The 20,949-nt window shown below is 44.3% G+C and overlaps 2 protein-coding genes and 3 pseudogenes across 2 annotated transcripts; 3 read left to right on the top strand and 2 right to left on the bottom strand.

The window, feature by feature from the left end:
- Nucleotides 1-3,451: 3,451 nt before the first annotated feature.
- On the bottom strand, nt 3,452-4,440 carry LOC136472852 (uncharacterized; annotated as a pseudogene).
- Nucleotides 4,441-4,629: 189 nt separating this feature from the next.
- LOC136472851 (protein ALP1-like) lies at nt 4,630-5,924 on the bottom strand (annotated as a pseudogene).
- A 313-nt stretch (nt 5,925-6,237) lies between these two features.
- LOC136469524 (uncharacterized) lies at nt 6,238-6,660 on the top strand. Its single transcript, XM_066467687.1, has one exon. The coding sequence runs from the start codon at nt 6,238-6,240 to the stop codon at nt 6,658-6,660; it is 423 nt and encodes a 140-aa protein (XP_066323784.1).
- Nucleotides 6,661-11,588: 4,928 nt separating this feature from the next.
- Nucleotides 11,589-16,676, top strand: LOC136476888 (spindle pole body component 110-like; annotated as a pseudogene).
- A 212-nt stretch (nt 16,677-16,888) lies between these two features.
- On the top strand, nt 16,889-20,336 carry LOC136476887 (transcription termination factor MTEF18, mitochondrial-like). The gene is made up of 3 exons (XM_066474855.1): nt 16,889-17,593; nt 17,707-17,980; nt 18,074-20,336. The coding sequence occupies exon 3, from the start codon at nt 18,188-18,190 to the stop codon at nt 20,117-20,119; it is 1,932 nt and encodes a 643-aa protein (XP_066330952.1). The 5' UTR covers nt 16,889-17,593; nt 17,707-17,980; nt 18,074-18,187; the 3' UTR covers nt 20,120-20,336.
- The last annotated feature ends 613 nt before the right edge of the window (nt 20,337-20,949 follow it).

Genomic DNA, 20,949 nt, shown 5'->3' with positions numbered 1-20,949 from the left:
GATGGGACGTGACCCCTTGCTGAACGACGCCAGAGCATGGCCCTATCAGGATCAGCGAACATGCTATCCTTGACACCGTCTAACCATGTCAGCGGGGATGGCTCAGAGGAAAAGGAAGACCCGGCACCTTCGAAGGAGCTTTTTGGCCTCTGGTTTTTCTTCTTTCTCCCATCTGTAATCCCTGCTCCCCCTTGATCTATAAAAGGGAAGGCAGGGCACCCTACTAAGGGGACAGACCGATTCAACACATCACGCACCACTTCACACATAGCTGAGCAGCATCGAGGCTCTCAGTACCCATTCGACCTTTCCATCTGAGACTTGGGACATGTCCCTCTCTCGACCGTTTGTACCCCCTACTATGAACCTTTCAGTGTTAATAACACGAGCAGCAACAGCAAACTGGACGTAGGGATATTCTGCCCGAACCAGTATAAACCTTGTGTCTTTTAGCACACCATCCGGGCCCAACGCGCAACAAATACAAATTTACTAGTTTATGTTTACTCGAAACACCGACAATAGCCTTAGCATATTGTCACAAATTTTTCTCATCTCCCCTTCTATCTCCTCACCTTTGGATGCTATGTTCTTTGGGGGGCATAATTGATCCTTGGATACACAAAGGACCAATTATTGCTGTATTTCAATCTCTGTATTCTTATCCTGTGATGCAGAGGCAACAGACTATATCCAAAGCTAGTTATATGGATTGTCTGGCTGCACAGCCATCAGCACTTGGATCCCCTTACTGCCGACAAGAGGATGCCTACTAACTCCTAGGAGTTGATGAGAACCAAGACATATGTTCAATGATTTGCAAAGATTTAGTCAGGTCACCTCATTAGCTTTGCCGACCAGCGCCGTCCAGATTAGGCAGCCCCATCCGAATCTGTGTGACCAAACTCCAAGATTATAACTGCTGATGCAACCACCTCAAAATTTTGATTCTGCTAGCAATTTAAAATCGTGAAATTCGCATTTGTGTTCCCTATTCCTTAGCATACGATCATTACTTTAATTTAATAAATTAAGCTGGGAGGCCAGGTGGTGGACACTAATTCAAGTGATGATGTCAAGTAAAGATGACAGCTAAACTCTGAATACTTGCAGCGGCAGTACATTTCCCTCTCTAGTTGTCCTTCCAAGATACACAAGAAAGGTACTCTACTTAACAGATCCGCGACTGTGCAAATTAGCGTGCAACAGTTTCTATTGATGTCAGTGACTCAGTCGTTGGATTGTCCAACACTAACCTACAATCCATAGTATTATAGCAGCAATTATCCAAATAAAAACAACAGTCATGGATCCTAAAAAAGCAGTAAGGTACTCAGGAATGGTTGCTCCAGAATTGCAGGCAGACAATAGTAGCAGCAAGCTAAGCAAGATAGTGTTACATTCATTAGGCAGTCTACAAAGGAGAAGCGTTGAAGAGTGGTCATATTGGACTATAGTAGCATGGGGAGCAGGTAGTGAGCTAGTAACTGCAAAGCATGAGAAGAGATCAAACACCTTTTGCTAGTGCTAGGTGCAGACACTGGAGCTGGCCAAAAGTTATTTAGTATCAATACTTGTACAAGGACTTAATTCTACAAATAAACAAATGCCTATTATGGGATTATGCTTGCAGCAAAGGATCGTCATTAGCAAGTATGCTTGCTCATTCATAATTCTAGCACACGTCACTCGTCTCCTTAATATTAGAAGGACAGCAAAATGTTGTTATGTTTTGTAGCACCAATTGAAGTGGGAAATGATACAAAACTGAACAAAGAACCCAAACAAGTATTTCACAGATGTTTCAATCTTGCTGCACCTGACGTTCTAGTAATCTGAATTCAATTTTGCTACTACAACACCATTCATAAAGTCTACACAGATGGATCAGACAAACACGCAATTTTGCTACTGCAACAACATATATACACAACTAATGGACCCAAAAAGACAACTCAAGAACCGCTATCCTTCTTTTACTGTTGTCCATTGTAAATCAAAACACTCTGAAGGAATCGGCAAGCTGCTATACCACTTGAAGGAATTGTAAGTCTGAAACTGAACAACTGAAAAACAAACCACCTAGTTGTTGTCAAATAATTTAGATTTAAACATTAGTCACTGCTATACCTCAAAAAGGGCTCTGATCTTGGAATGGCGATGCTGTCAGACACCAACCTCCTATATGGTGCACGGCGCCAGTCCACCTCCCCTCTTCTCTACAGTGTCCCAGCAGCGTCTCGGACCACCTTCCTCTCCTCCAGGCACCTAGGAGGGGACCTGGACTGCAGAGGCGAGGTGGTAGATGCTGATAATACAGGCAGGTGCTAGGCTGCAACATACGTTGAGATGTGTTGCTCATCGAGCCCGCAACTGCTGCTTGGGGGAGGACGATGCGGACGGCGAGGCGGACTCGCAGCGGCCGGGCAGGATGGGGTGAGTCGAGCGGACTACGGCAGTCGGGCAGGGTGTTGTGGATCGAGGGACGACCAAGATGCGGACGGCGAGGCGAACTCGTGGAGGCCGGACTTGATGGGGCCGTCGCCGCAGAATGCGGCCGTCGAACGACGCTCCGTGGGCGGCACGGAGGGCAGTGGCCGAGCGGCACTCTGGGCGGCGGCCTGGCGGCCGGGCTTCTCCCGGGCGGCAAGGAGCGCGGCGGCCGCGCATCTCTGTGGGCGGCGCTTAGGGCGACAGCCGCGTGGCGCGGAGGGAGTCGCTGTGGGGGAGGGCAGCGGCCGGGGCGCCGGGCGGCGCGGAGGTAGTCGCAGCGGGGGAGAGCAGCGGCCGTACGACGTTGAGGGAGTCGCGGTGGGGACCACACGTCGGCGTAAAATTGAAGGGTGCCATCGGCTTCACCGTGGAAGTGAACGGGTCCGGCTCCTCCCCTTACCGTCTGTTTGGTTGTGGGATCAGTGGGTTGGAGTGGCTCCATCCATGTTTTGGGGACGGCTCCAACCCTTAATTTGTTTGGTTGTGAGAATGGGTTCGATCTGTCTTCTGTTTGGTTGGAGGACTGAGATGGGGTCGGATCCATCCCATTTTCTGTTTGGTTGGATGGATTCAAACAGAACCTGCATATGGTCACCTTTGCACTGAAATGGTGAGGTTACCCTCCTCAATTTATGCAACACATAGCAATATTTGTGCTCAACACATAGCAATATTTCATATGCTTGCACCATGCATCAAAGATCAGCACATAAAATAATATAACAGGCACATATAAAAGTCTTGGCCATATTACAAATAAAAGTCTTAGGCCATATCCATAGGCACATTACACACTAATATCAAGTCTGATGCTTGCACGATACATCAAGTTCAAGCCTTACACAATATATAGCAAGTTCAAGGCTTCCACATAGCTAGACACAAGCTTACTTAGACCATAAATATAAAGTTCTATGTGGTACTAACAAAAGAACCATTCCATGACTACAACTTACCCTTACTGCCCAGGGTAGTTGTCAGCAATGTTCTTTGCGACCCAATTGAATTTATGTTCAAAAGGCAAGGAGTTGAAAGCTCTAGCTATGTGAGGATGTTGGACCAAGTAGGAATGGTAGAAGGATAAGTGAGTCGAATTGAAACTACCACTCATAGCCATCAAGTTGTCATACAAATCATCCGGCACATCATTGTCAGGTTTCCCCGCTTCCTTTATCGCCTTGGCTAACTTGGTACTTCCCCATTTAATTGCAGCAACCAATGGATCTTGGTCAGTCATGGCCCTCTTCTTGCCCTTGTCCCTCTTCTTAGGATTGGTGGCCTTGGTAGCCGATGAAGTTGCCGCATTGTTGTCTTCATTTGCATTCCTATCACTCTGTACCTCCATCCTCTGCACCTCATTGTTCCAGTCATCTGTATTGTCTTCCTGTGTACCTAGAGGCACACCCAAGTCCTTTGCAAACTTGCCTGTAGCCATGGTACTTCCAAATATTGTGTGCATCTCCTCAAAGTGTTGAATAGGCTTGTTTAGAAAATCAACATCAGACTTGTGATCCTGCAATATATGTACAATTTTAGCAACTACTATTATGTGACAACTAATAATTCAGCAACTATTATTAGATTATTATATGTGAGAACTAATAATTCAGCAAATACCTTAATATGATTGTTGTAGTGCTCATCATCAAGAGTTATAGTGAAGGTATCTTCATCCCAACCAGCAGCACTCAAACCACGAAGGTCACATATTTTACGAAACTTCTTTTGCCATGTCTTAAGGTGATTCTTAACCTACTCACCACTGCACACAATGCCAAATTTCTCTTGAAGAGCCTTTGCACACCCATTGTAGTGAACCATCTTGAAGGTAGATGAAGTCTTGGTGCCATTAACCACTAAATTGGCAAGGTATTCGAGCATGTAGGCTGACCAAGTTGAAGTCCAAGTAGCATGTCCACCAGTCCCTGCACTACCCTCTGCTTCCATTCCCCTACAAAATAAACAATGCAATATATATCCTCAAATAATAATGCCAACAAAGTAGCAAACAAAGTAGCAAACAACGTGGCAATCAAATATCTGTAGAAATATGTCCTCAAATACAATTTCAGCCCTCAAATACAATTATTACATTGTCCAAGAAAAAAAATACAACACATATTACATTGACCGATACTAGTTTCCATGGCTTTAACAATCTGCCCACATTTGGGCAGCCAGGCCTTCCCTAAAAGCTAGCATAATGGCATTCTCACTTGCTGTCCCAGCATATGTGGTGTGCTGGGTGTCCTCATCGTTGTCACTTGGTATATTGAATTCATCACTCCCATCTTCAATCACCCAATTATGAATGATGCAGCAAGCAACAACAATATTAACTTGAGTTTCATAAGGAAAAAAAAGGAGAGGCATCATCAAGTACTTTGAATCTCCTTTTTAGTGCTCTAAATGCTTGCTCTACTATGATTCTCAATGAGCAGTGCCTACGGTTGAACAATTCCTTCTTATTTTGCACCAGATTCCTCCCCCATTCATTCAAGTGGTATCGTACACCCCGAAAAGGGGGTAAAAATCCTGGTTTGGCTTCATATCCAGCATCAACTAGGTAATATTTACCTAACATATGATGCATAGTTAGGTTACATCTCAATGATCCATTAATTTTGATGAACAAATTTATGGACAAGACATAGGTTCTTGTATTACCTTGTGGCACACGAAGGCCACCCTCACGTGTTAAAGCATCACGTAAAACTAGTGCGTCATGTGCTGTCCCCTCCCATCCGGCCAACACATAGGTGAACTTTTGGTCAAAATCTACGGCTGCCAGTACATTTTGAGTACAATGCTTGTATCTACCACGAAAAGCATGCTGCATTTCCTTTGGAATAGTGGCTCTTATATGTGTACCATCAAGTGCTCCTATACAATCCTACGTGATGTTCAAAGAAGTCAAGATTAGGTCAATTAGGTTTGGCAAAAAATAAACTTAGAATATGACATAAGGTTGAGCTTCACACCTTAAAGTATGGATACCACCTTGGGTTTCCTTCAATTTTAGCTGGAGTGTCCAATAAAGGGGGCCTAATATAATCATCTCGTAGCTCACCAATAGCATGAAGTACTTTGTTAAAATAACGACTGACCGTTTTTCCGGATCTACCAAAATTGGTTGCAATTACTCTATTCCTAACATTGTGCCCCACAGTATGCAAAAACATTGCCACTTGCTCCTCAACACACATATGAACGGTATCTTCAAGTAAACCACGATCTCTAAAGAACTTACAAAACCTAAAGAAACGTGTTTTGTTCATTCTCAGCATGTTTACACAAGTTGTGTCATCCTTCCAGATTTTGTCATTGAGGTATTCCATTCTCTTCCTATCCCTTTCATATATTGGTGCATAAGTAATCCCTTCCCTTCTTGCAACTCGTTTTTTTTTCCTAGACCGAACAACAATTGCCATGACACACAACAACCAATGTGCAGCAGCAGCAAAAACAAATGCCTTGAGCCTGTTATTCATCTACATACAGCAGCACAATCAAGCACAACAGCACAATCAATATAGATCAGGTAGGTAAAAAGCAAATATTCAGAAGCAGACCCCATCCAATTCCATATAAGAGGTAACATGGTCTTAAAATTCATGTAGTTTGGTTCAAAGTTACTTACAATTTAAGTCTGAGCACAATATACTACTGAAAGACCATCCATAGTTTGTTTCTATTCATAGGAAAATGGTGCTCCTAACCATCTAGGCGTTGTACGCAAACGCTATGAAAAGTAACAACAGAACAAGACTAGACCAGTACTCACCTGCAGGGATCCGGGGCAGAGGGCCGACCTGGCGCCGGTCCGGGGCAGATGGCGGGACGACGCAGAGGGCGGCGCGACCCTGGCGGAGATACGGAGCCGGTCCGGGGCAGAGGGCGGCGCCGGTCCAGGGTAGAGGCCGGTGGGCGGGCGGCTCCTCGGGCGGACCTGGAGGCGGGCAGGGCGGCTCCTCGGGCGCGGCGGGCGGCTCCTCGGACGCGGCGGACCAGGCAGGGCTGGCGCGGCGGACCAGGCGGGGCCGACGCGATGGCCAGGCCGGCGCTGGGCGAGGCCGGCGCTGCGCGACCCTGGCGGAGATGTGGGGCTCGGCGCTGGGCGGGGGCGGTTTGATGGAGCGGTCGAGTGGAGGGGAGGTGAAGGGATAAGGTTTGGGGAGGTGAAGGGATAAGGTTTGGGGTTACTGCAGCGCACGTGAATTTTTCAACCCGAGCGGAGCGGCTCCATCCGCCAGATTTCAACGGAGCAACCGAACCCGCATATTGGAGGAATATTCTCCTGGGGTCGAACCCAACCCATCCCAAACCTCCACCCAAACAACCAGAAAATGGGTCGAACCCATTCGGGTTGGCTCCAGCACTCCAACCAAACAGACGGTTAAAGTTTACTCCCTCTCGTACCGGATGTTTGACGTATACATGGAGTATTAAATATAGACTAAAAAATAATTAATTATACAAATTGCGACTAATTTGTGAGATGATTTTTAAACCTAATTAGCCCATGATTTAACAATATGGTGCTACCGTAAACATATGCTAATGACGGATTAATTAGGCTTAATAAATTTCTCTCATGGATTACTAAGAACTTCTGTAATTTATTTTATTATTACTATTAAACACTCTCACGTAATATCTCAATATGACATTTAATATGACATCTCTAAACTTTACCTTTTGAATTTAAACACCCCCGCTCTTTTTAGGAGTAGAGATGAAAAGCAGCAGGAGGCCGTGTCGGCCGGCCCATCGTCACAGCACAAAAAGGTCCAAAAGTTTTGGTGGTGAACGCGTACGATCGACACGTCGGATCCTTCGTCACCGTCCGAAGTGAAAGTGACCATGCGCTCCATCTCTCCCCAAGTCCTCCACGCTTTTGACCTCAATGAATTATAATTACTCTCCCGTCTCCTCACCCCGCTTTTGTCGCTTTGTCAAAGCTTCACTTTGTATCCCGGTTTCATGCCGCGTCTACATATGCTTTCTAGATAAATTCAAGTGGTTTTGGTCCAGGACAAAGGCCGATCGTGTTATTACGCACGCCTAACTACAACGCTAACTATGACTTTATCTTATTTTTCTCAGTTTTTTTGCTCTGTCCCCCACTCTTTAAAACGAAGGTTTTTTGTGTTTATCCCATTATACTTAGCATTATTATGCCTAGCATAATGGGATAAATACCAAAAAAAAACTCTATCCTCAGCTCTGTTATCCACAAGCACTATACGCCAAAGAATTCATGGCGCGGTAGACAAGTTCTGCGGAAAGAAAGAAAAGATAGGAAGAAGGAAGGAGGCTCACGGGTGTGTCAAGCGGGTGATTGGGTGAAAAACGACAAGGGTTGATTGTATTATCTTCTTAAAACTTTTTAATCCCTTTTTTTTTTTTGCTTTTCTGACATTGTTTAATCTTGACGACTCTACGGGATGAAACCAAGGCCAAACAAAGATACTAATTTTGACCCCCAAAAACTAGGGGGCAAAATCATATAAAAATTGAACAAAATTAGCAAAACCAGCCGAAAAGTGAGTATTAAAAATTCAATTAATTGCCAAAAAGTGAGAGCAGAGATAGCGCACAAACATCCTCGGCGTACGAAATCCCAGTGCAAAAATCACGTGGATTGAATTGAACTCCTTCACGGACAGTACTTGTGCGGTTGCCAGTACTCCACCCAACAATGATTTGACCGGTCCCATCTGATCCTGGATTCAAATGCTCATCAAATCCACATCATGCCAGCCGCCAACCCCCTACCCCCTGGAACCACTGCTCTCCAACTACCCCGATCCTCTCTTCAGCCTCTGCGGGACCCACCGCCGTACGATCAACGTCAAATGGTAATGTTATTACGCCAGTAATGTGCTTAGCTGCTTATTAGTTATTAGGCCTGGTGCCAGCTCGGTTGGTGATCAAACAACACTACTCGCTCCCTCCGGCCCACAATATAATTCATCTAGGATGGAATGGAACAAGACTATAATTTAAGTATTTTTACGTTTACTCGTCTCTATACCTCAAAAAAACGCAGAGGTATCGTTGTACTGCCTTGCTCGTCGCCCCGCCCTGCTCAGTTGGTCCCAGATTTTATTTGACTCGCTCCTCCAAATCAGAATAGGATATCAAATCAAATCAAATCGTTCTAAATCTTAATGGGGAAAAAGAAAATGTCAAACCAAATCAAATGAAATCGAGAAAAAAAAAATACAAGTTAAATACGCTGGGTATCGTCGTACCGCCCCGTCCTGCTTAGCTCGCCCTCGGATTTTTTGCCTCGCTTCTCCAAATCAAAATCGGATATCAAACCAAATCAAATCAAATCGTTCTAAATCCAAATCGGAAAAAAGAAAATATCAAACGAAATCAAATGAAATCGGAAAAAATATACAAGTCAGTGGCGGTGCTTGGCAGTGCCGAGGAGGATAAGGTCTCCGCCTGATGCGAACAACGGCCTGTTGCTGCAGTTGAACTCGAACTCGACCTCGCGTCACCTGCACGAGGGCTCGTGGACCACCAGGCTCGGGTCCAACGCCACTGTGAAAATAATAAGAGCAGGTCAATAACACTCCAATTCGATTGTAAGCCATATGCAAGCAAAAGAGGATAGATAAAGCTATGCTTGGTGCTGGTTTCGTCGGTCAGCTCATCACGCATGCCAAGACACTTTCTCTGTGCTGAGGTTAACTCTTCCCTTCCTATCCTTGCATATTGAATGAAAAACAATATTTAGACTATAGATATAGACTAATTGTTGTACCTGCTAGACTCTAAACTTGTCTATCGATGACTTGGCTTGGCTTATAGATAAATTTATTGGGCTTGCTCTAAAACCCGCTCTCGCACATGACCCGATCTGGTCCAAACTCGAGATCTGTGGGGCAAAAGAAATTACACCTTTGTAGGACTGAGAGAATCCGTGCAATACTTAGCAGACAATTGTGTCTTGTCGTTATCAGTGTGAAGCGGAACTATTTCTGTGTGGTTGGAGGAAGGTGGAGACAACTTTATATTTTCTATATATTTTGATTTATAGATTTCTTAATATGTTTATCTAAGCCATAACTCACATGTGTCAATATAGTTGTACTTAAAAATCCGTGATCCCCGTGCAACACACGAACATCTATCTAGTTAATACATCAAATCTTTATATTGATAGGTAATATAGGACTGGTATGATGAAATATATTAAGAAACACGATACCATAACATATATAGTTTTCATTTATAAGATGATATTCCTTTACAAATATTGATAACCAACTGCTCAAATTGCAAACCATGTCGATCTCCGGATGGAGTTATATTCTTGACCGAAAGTGTTATTTGTTACCTCCTGTAGCCACAGGTAAACATATACTACTCCATAAACGGAAAGGCATCTGCACTTGTCTATACCAACCTAGGCGAACTACATCCTAAAAGATATAGCGTATAGAAATATTAAAAAATTGTAACCAAATATAAGAGATTTTGGTGCATAATAAATAGTACTCCCTCCGTTTCTTAATATAAGCCATATAGATTTCTAAAGAAAATTCCAAAATATAGGTACGTATCAGCTACAACACCGATTAGTTTGGAAACTTTTCCACCGTACATAGCACATGCCCCAACCAATCCCTTAGATTTAGGAAACAATTTGATTGGGAGAGAGAAGATGGCCTGATTTTCCTTTTTTCCTCGGTCTCACATCCTTCCCCAAGCCGTGCATTAATATTGGTGCTAAAAACTATATGGCTTATATTAAGGAACGGAGGGAGTATTAAAATAGTACACTGTTGTTATTTGCCATTTATTAAGCAATACCTATTTAACCACACGGATGATGGTCTATATACATATAGAAAAAATGAATAAGGTATACGTCTTTTGTATTTTCTTTTATCCAAATGCTTCTTTATGAGCGCTCGCTCGCGTCGTGCTGCATGCACACATTCTCAGGGAGTCCCATGTTCTCCGACTTTGGGTTTTGGGCCGTCCGATGTGCGGGTGAGTGGGAGAACAGTGGAAATAACTCACCTGTTGTCATTGCCGCCGGAGAAGAAGAAGGCCGAGAAGGGTTTGGGTTTGGGTTTTCGGGGATTTCCATGTTCTCCGGGCTTAGGAGGAAGTTTCTGGGGAGGATGACCAAATCGTCGGTGGTGGTGGTGGTCGAGACGGCAGCAAAGGATGGGGCGGCGGAGGCGCCGCCTGCCGGGCAGTTGGAGAGGGCCGTTGGGCAGTGCCGGCGACGGGGGGGGGGGGGGGGGGGGGGGCGATGACTGGAGAAGGAGAAGAAGAGATGCTGAGATTAGTGTGGCGGTGCGGCGCCGGAGCCTGGGGAGGGGGTGTAGGCGCCGAACCATAGGATTGAGGTAAGCGTCGTGGTGGTGGAGTGTGGCGGCGTGCCGCCAGAGCCAGGAGGGGAGGGGAGGGTGAGTGCGAGAGAAAGAAGATGAGGTATGCTGGAGGAAGGAGGTGAGTGGGCAGCGGTTATCTGCACTGCACACGCAAGTCCTTTCTTTTAATCTATCTTAGAAGATGTAGTACGAGTAGACAACTATTTTAGGACGGAGCAAGCAGTCTATCAATGAATTCGAAGATATACAAGTCAGCTACGAATGCTTCGTAAAGCAACAGGTTGAGTTATTTTGGAAGTCGGAAACGATGCAAAATGGAGGGAGGAAATCTTTGCATTTGCCCTGAGAAGCAGACAGAAAAATCTTTACATGGACATGGACGGCTGCAACTCCATACTTACCCAAACCAACCAACTAAACCAAAAAGTTAGCGCTCGCCATTTGGAAACCGCGGACGGAGGCTCCTACAACTACGACCTCCGCGGCCACGAAAACGATTCCCATGTCGTGGTCGTGGCCGATACCGGCACGCCACCTGACACCGGCCGCAGCGTCCCGGGCCCCACGGCACAGTGACTCCATGCCCGTACGCGCCCCCACGTCTCGGACCCAATAGCTGTCCGCCACGTGCGCCCCCGCCCCGCCACCACGTACCAGGTCACGTGCCCCCGCCCGCCACCTCGCAGCGTCATCAAAAAGATCTGCGCTGCGCCCGAGGAACGAACGACACCGGGCAGGCGGGCACGCACGAGTTCGCGAGTCCCCTCCTCCCCCTGCGTGCGCGTCGTTGGAACCAAGGATTGGATTAGCCTCGCCGAGGCGGAGGGGGAGGGAGAAGCTGGTGGTCGGCGAGGGGCTCGCGGGGATGGGGATCTCGAGGGCCCCTTGTGGCGCTGGTGCTGGCGCTTTCTGATCGCCGGCGCCGGCGCGACCGCCGAGGAGCCGGTGGTGGCCGCGGACTCAGTGGCCGGCGCGGTGGAGGCCGCGGCGGCGCTCAGGGCGGAGGAGGCTGCGGAGGCCGCGGCGCTCAGGGCCGAGCTGGGGCAGCTCCGCGCGAAGATCTCCGCCTTAGGTCAGTGCCCAAGCCTCGAATCCACGGGGCGCGCTTGATTTTGCTCTCGGGATGTTTTGGGTTGGGGCGGGTGGTGGTAGAATCGTCGATTTTATGCCTCGCGGCTAGGTTAATTCGTGCTGTTTCACTGGATTGACGCCGCTCCGTTGAGCTCCGAAGTTTAGGGCCCAATTCAATTTCGCGGTGGTTGGTGAGCTACACGGATCTGTTTGGTGGGGGGTTTAGCGTCTGCCTTTGCTCGATTGATCGAGGAGCTCGGGGTGCTGCGAGATTTTATTGATTCCGTTCGTGCTGATTTCGACCATGGGATGAATGCAAAATTGGATAATTCTCTCTTTTTGGTACAAAACTGGATAATTCTCTCTTTTTCAGGAAACTGCTCATTTTAGGGAAAAATACCCAGCTCCTTCTGTTGTTTATACACCGTTACCACATAGTACTTCTACTAGCTTTTTTTTTCTGGCTGCCGTTTTACTTTACTTTATTTATTTTATTTACACAAAAGTTCCCATTTACTACTACTGTTACATTTACGACAGTGGGCGGTGGGCCAGTGTGTAATTGCAGCTCTTGTGCTTTTGCCTTGGATCAGTTGGATGGTGAACCACTGCCATAATAATTTTTGGGGCCTGCTTCATTGACGTGTACTGAAAATTCCAACCAAATACACTTCACACAGACCATACAGGCCCGTAGTCTTAATTGAATTGAATAGCTCGGGAAAGTCTAGCAATATTAATTGCAGTAAAACAGTAAATTAATGGTGCTCTGAAGATGCCTGTACTACTGAAGAGTATAGACTCAAACTGTGCCACGGCATGGAAATAATATCTTTTCATTGTGGTATTGTTTCTGTCATAAGCAAAGCAGTTTGCTTTACTATGCCACTTTGGCATTCTAAATTAGCCTATGTGACCAAATTCATTTCAATTTAGAGTCATACAGATTGAAATCGCACGTAATGATCCCTTCTAGTAAAACATCATTATGATTGGTTTCATGCTACAGAGTCAGACATAGCAGAGCGATCTCAGTTACTGAAGAATAAGGACGATGCCATCAAGAACCTGGAGAAAGCCATTGAGGAGAAGTCAAAGGCTATTACCTCTATGCAGGGCGAGATTGCTTCTCTCCAGGTATGCAATTTAAAACACAACAGTTAGTCTTAAACATTCTTACAAATAACTGTGCACTTATGCTTATCCATGTACAGGCAAAAGGGTCTGTAGCTGCCGAGGAGCAGGCTAACAAGGCCAATGCCAAGGCTGTTGAGCTTGAGAAGCAGGTATAGATTATAAGAGTTCATGAACATTTGGAACGTGCTAGATGTGTTTACGATTTCTCATTTTATTTTTCTCCTGTTCTAGATTGACAAGCTCAAAAAGGATATTGAAGCACAAAGTAGCCAGAAAGCAGCACTAGAATCTAGGGCCAACGATGCAGAGAAGAAGGTGGAAGAGCTGAATGAAAAGCTTAATACAGTAAGTGCATAATCCTTGTCTATGGAATAGTTGTGGTCAACTTATTTTTAATTTCATGTGCTACTGTAAGTGTATATGCCATCTGCTTTTCCCTTTCTAGTTGGCTATATACAAGCCTGCAACACATTCTTATGACACTAGCAGATCATTAAATTAGATATCTATACTAGAGTCTGAAGTCCATTGAAATTTTAAATTCTATTGAAGACATTTGGTGAAAGACCATTCAACCAAATGGATACTTTAGATGTTGGATTGCATTGTTCTTATATTTTTCCTTGCTAGATCCAAAAGGAAAGTGATGAGCAAAAACGCAAAATCAAGAAGACAGAACGTGCTCTTAAAGTCGCCGAGGTATGCAACAAGTTTGTTTATTATTAATGCACTGTTGTCCTGGTTGTTGTGGTATTGTTACATATTTGTTCTTTCACATCGTAGGAGGAATTGATGAGGTTGCACTTAGAAGCAACTGCTAAGGCAAAACAGCTGACAGAGGTAAGGATATATTCTGTCGCTATCATCAGTTGTACTTAATGAATTTAGAAATTTTAGCAATGTAATAACATCATCTGAGCATACTAACAAACATATAATAAGACAAAAAGTTACTAAATTTATTGCAGTGCAGGTTTGCTTTATACTCTCGGGTATGGATGGTGTTCAGAGTGCAAACATGTCTGTTTATGTTCCACAAAATCATTTTACTAGGCAAAGCATGTTGAAATCCTCTACTACTACTACTACTACTACTACTACTGATCTATTCCATATTTCATTCTCTTTATTATTTACTATTTCTGTTTAAAAACAATCACAAAGTAGTGTAAGAACAAATAAGTTCAATCTGCATAAATTCTTGTGGTTCCCAAAAGTTATTTGTAGTAATCAATCAAGACATTTATTTCCTCCAGTTGGGTGGTTCGCTACCAGTTTTAGAGATAAGTTTCGATAAATCTTTTGTTCCACAATAGCTACATACCTTTTAAGATGCACTATTTGTTGCTTGGCACTTCACTAGTGTGTTTAAAGTTATAATGGTTACCTACTTACCTAGACTAGGTTAAGCAGAGTATACATATTGTAGTTCTACTGCCTTGAAAAGCAAATGCTTGTCTTCGATGATGTCTTTTCTTGCTTGTTCCCATCTACAGCATATTTATGATTCATTCTCGTTTCCTTTTTTCAGGTTCATGGAGCATGGCTGCCACCTTGGTTAGCGGCACAGTATGCTCACTATGTGGTAAGAGCGGAACCACAAATATTTATCAATGCAATTTTTGTTCTCATGGAATTTACATGCTCATGATCTCTCACCGCTGTATTTATCATCATTTGTAGGAGGTTGTATCAGGCCACTGGAATGAACATGGAAAACCTGCTGTGCATAATGTTCTGCATAAGGTGCCTCTTCATACTTCTTTTATTTTCAATTCAAAATGCATTGCACAAATAAAACTACCATTTATATGTCTGCATATCTAATATTTCAGGCTTCAGAAAAATCAGCTCAGGCAAAGAAATGGGCTGAACCTCATATTGAGACTGCTAAGATGGTAATGCCCATCTGTTCATGTACTTAGTTTCTTTTGTTTTACCTTGCACTGACAGTTTGCTGACATTGTTACTTTCTATGATTGAAGAAATGGATTCCTGTCAAGGAAAAATTGGTTGTCCTGAAGAAAAATGCAGAACCTTATGTGCAGAAGGTATCAACAAGATCAGTGGAGTTTTATGAGTCGTCAAGAGATGCTATGACACCTCATGTTGTCAAAGTTAAAGAGTTCGCTCATCCCTACTACCAGGTAATTGCTGCATTTTCTGTTTCAAGAATATATACAGTTTCATCCTCTACTTCAAGGGCAGCAACGTGTTGATTATAGTAATCCATATGCAGTTGCTGATATTCATTTATTTGATTATGTTGATCCAGGAAGTCAAGAAGTTTTCTAAGCCTTACATTGATCAAATTGCTGAGATCACTAAGCCACATGTTGAGAAAGTTAGAACTACTCTGAAGCCATACACTAAGAGAGCAGTTCATGCATATGGGTCATTTCTTGAGTCGGCAACCACATACCATCGACAGGTTTGTGGTTCTTTTTTAATTCCATTCCAGTTCCTGTTGCATGCCATTTCAATATGTCCTATTCTGCCATGTGCTGTAGGTAGTAGCTGTAGCCTAAAGCCACACTTTGATCTGGTATCCAACTCGTGTGACGTGTGCATATCTGCTCCCCAGTCTTACCTTTTACCCTCTAGATGTAGCATGCCGAGCTGCTTATGGTTGCCACGGGACATGCCCTTATTTTAGCCTTCTTTCCTGAAGGGTGCTGTATAAATGTTTCTGCATAGGGTCTAGAAATGATAGCCCTTCTCATGATAGTTTGTGTTCTCTTCTATTTTTAGCTGCTTCATTAAGTTAATGAATTTAACTTTTGTTTTGATATACTTTTAGCTGGTTGTTATATATGTTTAGTTCTTTCTATCATGTGATATTTTTATTTTTTCTTTTAAAAAAACTGATGTGACAAAATTCTAACATGTGTAGGCTCAAGCAAGCATCATGGACTACCTTCACCAGCATGACATAACAAAATCATTTGCAACGAAGGAGTTAGTTTGGTTCCTGGTAAGCACTCCACATTAATTCGGCAGGGAACCACAGCTTAGTGGTCATCTAACAAACATACTAATTTATGTACAGGCTTCTGCTTTGCTAGCTCTGCCTGTCTTCATTATATACAGGCTTCTAGTAGAGACCTTCTGGTTAGTTTCTCATAAATTAAATGCTGATTTCAATCCTAATAGCTATTAGCGTGACCTCAAGTAAACTGAAAATTATCTTCCGTTGCTTTTATGTAGCACCAAAAAGAATAAAAGGCCTCGTGGTGGTAATGGTAACCATGGCCACAAGAGACACAAGCGGCGACACGCTGACAAGTAGATCAATTTACTGAACACGTTAGGGTTCAGTATGCTGTGTATTGTCGCAGATCTTTGAGCAGGATTGGATTGCTCTCCCTCTCCCTGAGGCTGTTCTGCTGAACCATGGAGGAAGGAGACTTGGGTCATAGGCACCCTTACCGTGAAAGCATTGTACACCACCAACATTTCTCTTCTTCTTTTACATTTTCACCCCAGGTGTGTGTAATATGGACTTCAGTGCAGCAGACCTTTTACCTGCACTTTGCTGGGGTTCAGGGGGTTATGCCTCGGCCTTTGTTTGATTGGTCATTGTTTATTGTAACTTGTGAATGTGTTTGAGTTGGTGTGCTTGTTTTTGGTGGGGACCTACATTCGAACTTATTTACTTATGTATACAGTGGTTGGTTGTTTAGCTAACTGGATGTCTCATGTTCACTTCATTGATGTATGCTTGGTCGACACCATGATCTGGTAGAAGAATGGTGGTTGACTCAGTTGCTGAAGTGTCATGAACAGGAAAAGTATATGTCTATAAATTGCTAGCCATCTGGTATGCTTGTGTGTTTGTACCAAAATCCAGAAACTGCACATCAGTTTGTCATGTAGGGTCCGAGTGCGGAACCTGACGATATTTGGCTCGTCTTCGCTCAAAAAAGAGAAGTTTGTCGATGAAATTTTGCTGAAGCTGTGAAAAATTTAGTCTGCACAAGTTTGGCTTAGGCATGTTCGAACCAGAACTTTTTCTCCGTGAACAGGCCGGTCTGCCAACTGGCCGCTTTGGCACTGATATGGCTTTAAACAAAACGTTATGAGCTATCTTTAGATCTCTATAATTTTCAAATCTATCTCCATATCAGGTCAAATGAAAAGGTTTAATTTTCAAAAGAAATCTATCTCCATATGAGGTCAAATGAAAAAGGAAAATGTTATGAAATAAAGATTACTATTTGCACAAGGAAAAAGAAAATGTTATGAAATATAAAGTTGTAGGTCTTGTCAAGCTTAGTATTTTTTATGTGTATTTATCTTCATCATTGTTTATATTGAAAATTTCTAATTTTCTAAGTGATCCATTAATCTTGGGATTTATCGGCTTAATCTTTCAAATATACTCCTAATGGTAGGGTATGCGCGCATTAATAGGGGTGTGAATATGTGTCAATATATATGAGCGTCTAGATTTGTCTAATTTACAGATAAAAAAAAAGAATCCTGCCAATTGAAGTGACGTAATTTAAATCTCACCGTTTCGATTGGCCGTAAGATTATATTTTCTTTGCAATTTTTCGTTTGAGGCAATTAAATTCTGCAAAGGACGAGATATAATAAAAATCCTTTTCTGGGCTTTGTTCCGCGCGCGACGGCCCATCAGCTGCTTCCACTCCCGGCGGCCGGAGCACACCCAAACCCCATGTCCCCACCGCAACTCAACTCCTCCGCCGCTGGCCGCACCGTCTCGTCCGCCGCGCGCCACCAGCAGCCTGCCTCCTCCCACCTCCTCGCTCAGTCTGCGCCCTCTTTGCCGCAGCTTCATCTGCTCTGCCCCACTCAACCAAGGAGCTCGCGCAACGGCTGCCACTGCACGATCTGCGCCGGCGACCGTTTGACGCCGCCGCCTCAGCAGCAGCAGCGTGCTACGTCACTTGGTACGCTCTCCTTCTGGTACTAAGCATCTTGCCCCCGTGGGAGATATCGATCTTAACATTTGCCTTATTTGTCGTTTTGATTTCCGCGTGCAGACTGGGCGCTGAGGGTGCAGAAGCTGGAGTCGCCATCGATGGCGGTCGTGGAGTAGCACGCCAAAGTTGGCGCCTTTCTTGCCGTCCTGCCAGCGCTTCCAGCTCGGTTTCCCCATGATCCTCCGGAGCGCACTAAGGGCCGGTCGCGGCCTCAGGCGGGTTCCCCTGGTTCAACTTATTGTGGAGCACGGTGAGCCGTACCGAGCACCACACCAGTTTGCTACTGATACCCGGGATGTTGAAGAATCATCAGCTGTGTTGAATTGGTGGGGGGTTACCCCAACTGGTCATGGGTATCAGTTGCGGGCTTACTCGGCTGCTCCTGCACGTGTTAGGGGTGAGAAACCCTTGGATTGTGCTGATGCAGTGGCAATGGTAGATGAGGAGATCAGGCGAATGAAGAAGATGCGGGTGTTCTGGACCGCTCAGCAGACTTTCATGGAGTACCTCCATGTCACCAGGGGGCTGAGCTTTTCGGATGCCGAACATATAAGCAAGCACTCACCTGCCTTTGTGAGCAAGCTGCTGAACCAGGTGAAGGATGCTATCGAGGACCCTGTGGAGGGGGATGAGGCAGTGTTCAGGTCAAAGGTGAAGACAAGGGAGATGAGGGATGAGAGGGCCACTAATGCGTTGCAGCGTCTGTTCAGGTATTATCCGATCAATGAGTTTGAGCCATTCTTCGAGAGCATCGGCTTCAAGCCGAGTGAGTATGAATCCTTTCTGCCTCAGGATCTCATGTTTCTATCCGATGACGAGACATTGCTGGAAAACTACCATGTTCTTTGCAATTATGGGGTTATGCGCACTAAGATAGGGGGAATATACAGGGATGCTGGGGAGGTTTTCAGTTTTGGTGATGGTGTGCTTGCATCTAAGCTAAGAGCTATTGAGGATCTAGGGTTCAGTAAGACCACTGTGATAAAACTGGTAACCTGTTGTCCTGCTGTATTGACACGTGGCCCACTCGCTGAATTGAAGATCATAAAGTGGCTAGATGACATTGGCATTCAGAGAGACTGGATTGGTCAATTCTTATCTATAAAGAAGTCGTATAATTGGAGAAAGATGGTTGAAGTTCCTCAATTTTTTACTGAATTGGGATTCGACAAGGAGGGTATTGGTAAATTGATCAGGCAACGCCCAGATTTCTTGTTGGATGGTTCTGGAAAGGTACTGTTTAGGGCAGTTGCCATTATGCTGAAAGCAGGGTCTGGAAAAGAAGATCTGTTTAATCTTTTCATGGACTTCCCAGATGTACAGGCCAGGAGTTTCGCAAGGAACATACAGAGTGTTATACTATTCTTAACTGGCATTGATGTAAGCGAGGAGGATATTAAGAAGTTTGTGGTAGCAAATGCATCAATGCTGGGTTCTGCTCGAGTGAAGAAGGCAAACAGCATTCTTACATATCTCAATGTGGGGAAGAAGCGTTTGTGGAAGATTATAATGGAAGAGCCACGTGAACTGATGAAATATGCATTAGGGTTAAAGGTCAACCGCCTACCGCCTTGTGACAGGACTGAGAAATCACTGAAGGAGAAGGTGATTTTTTTGAAAAACATAGGATTTGAGGAAGGCTCTGATGATATGAATAAGGCACTAAAAGCTTTCCGTGGTAAGGGTGATGAGCTACAAGATCGGTTTGACTTTTTGGTGAAGATTGGATTTGAGCCCAAGGATGTATCGAACATGATCAAAGTAGCGCCGCAGGTTCTGAATCAGAAGATACATGTCCTTGAGTCCAAGATATCTTTCCTTTTAAATGAGACATCATATCCTCTAAGCGCTCTGGTTGGATACCCCGCGTTCTTGTCGTTCACTATAGAGAGAACCAAAGCTAGGTTTCTAATGTACAATTGGCTGCAAGAAAGAGGGCTGGTTCCTCCTAATTTTGCTCTATCCACCTTATTAGCTTGTTCAGAGAAGCGGTTTTTTAACTATCTGGTCCTAAAACATGAAAAGGGTCCAGAAGTCTGGGAGAAGTTGAAGAAAGAGGTAGCTGCTGACAAAAGCGTGCACTGTACTTCAGATGATTTAGCATGATGTTATTTGCTGAGTGATATTTTGAGGAAAGGCAATGGAGTGCTTTTGCACATTAATTAATGAACAATGTACATGGATGGTAGTAACTGATATTTGAACTTAGTTCCATGAATATTGTTTTTGTTTTGTTTTATCGCTGGTCTGACAGACCTCGGATCTGATTATGGCACATCCAACCTTTGTAAATGTCATCAAGCACCAACTATTCGCATATGAGCTAAATCCTGCATGCTAAAGTTTTTTTTTGTTTGTTTTTTTATTTTTTTACCATACGTGTGCACCTGAATGTGAAGTTCTACTGTACAAAATCGATTAGCGAAGCTCACATGGCCATCAATAAGGCACCATATATAGACGCAAGTGTCTTGCTGATCCGAAACAATCTGCAATGTCTAGCCTGTGTGTCTATTGATTTGTTCTATCTCAACAAGAATTAGCCTGAGCAATGACATGGAGCTTGACGTCAATAATCAGCCTGAACAGCTGAGGCAAGAATCTGATTATTCTTATCAAGTTTGTGCCACCTGCAAGTTAAAGCGCATTAGCGATTTTGACACCAAGCAAGAGGGATGTGCTTCAGCCTCCGAAGGATCCAAGATTCATGGAGCAAGCAACCTGCAAAAAAGAAGCCGAACGCATACCATAAGTTGGAGTAGTTAGGATTAGCACACCAATGGCAGTTTGGTTTTGAGCTTGAGAACCATCAACCATGCAAGCAAACAGAAGCATCACAAAAAAAAAGGGACCAGCGAGGGTATGACCACCCCCAGACATTGCATTAAAAAGAAGACCTTCTCACGCAGGCCCAGAAAACCTCCGAATCCCTGCCC

The sequence above is a fragment of the Miscanthus floridulus genome, chromosome 8 (assembly GCF_019320115.1).
Source record: "Miscanthus floridulus cultivar M001 chromosome 8, ASM1932011v1, whole genome shotgun sequence".
In the NCBI taxonomy this organism is placed as follows: domain Eukaryota; kingdom Viridiplantae; phylum Streptophyta; class Magnoliopsida; order Poales; family Poaceae; genus Miscanthus; species Miscanthus floridulus.
The sequence above is the reverse complement of the archived record's forward strand: the minus strand, read 5'-3'. Positions and strand labels throughout refer to the sequence as shown.

Excerpts from the sequence above, each read along its gene's own strand:
- LOC136476887 (XM_066474855.1), top strand. The coding sequence starts at position 18,188 with ATGATCCTCCGGAGCGCACTAAGGGCCGGTCGCGGCCTCAGGCGGGTT.
- LOC136469524 (XM_066467687.1), top strand. The coding sequence starts at position 6,238 with ATGAAAAGTAACAACAGAACAAGACTAGACCAGTACTCACCTGCAGGG.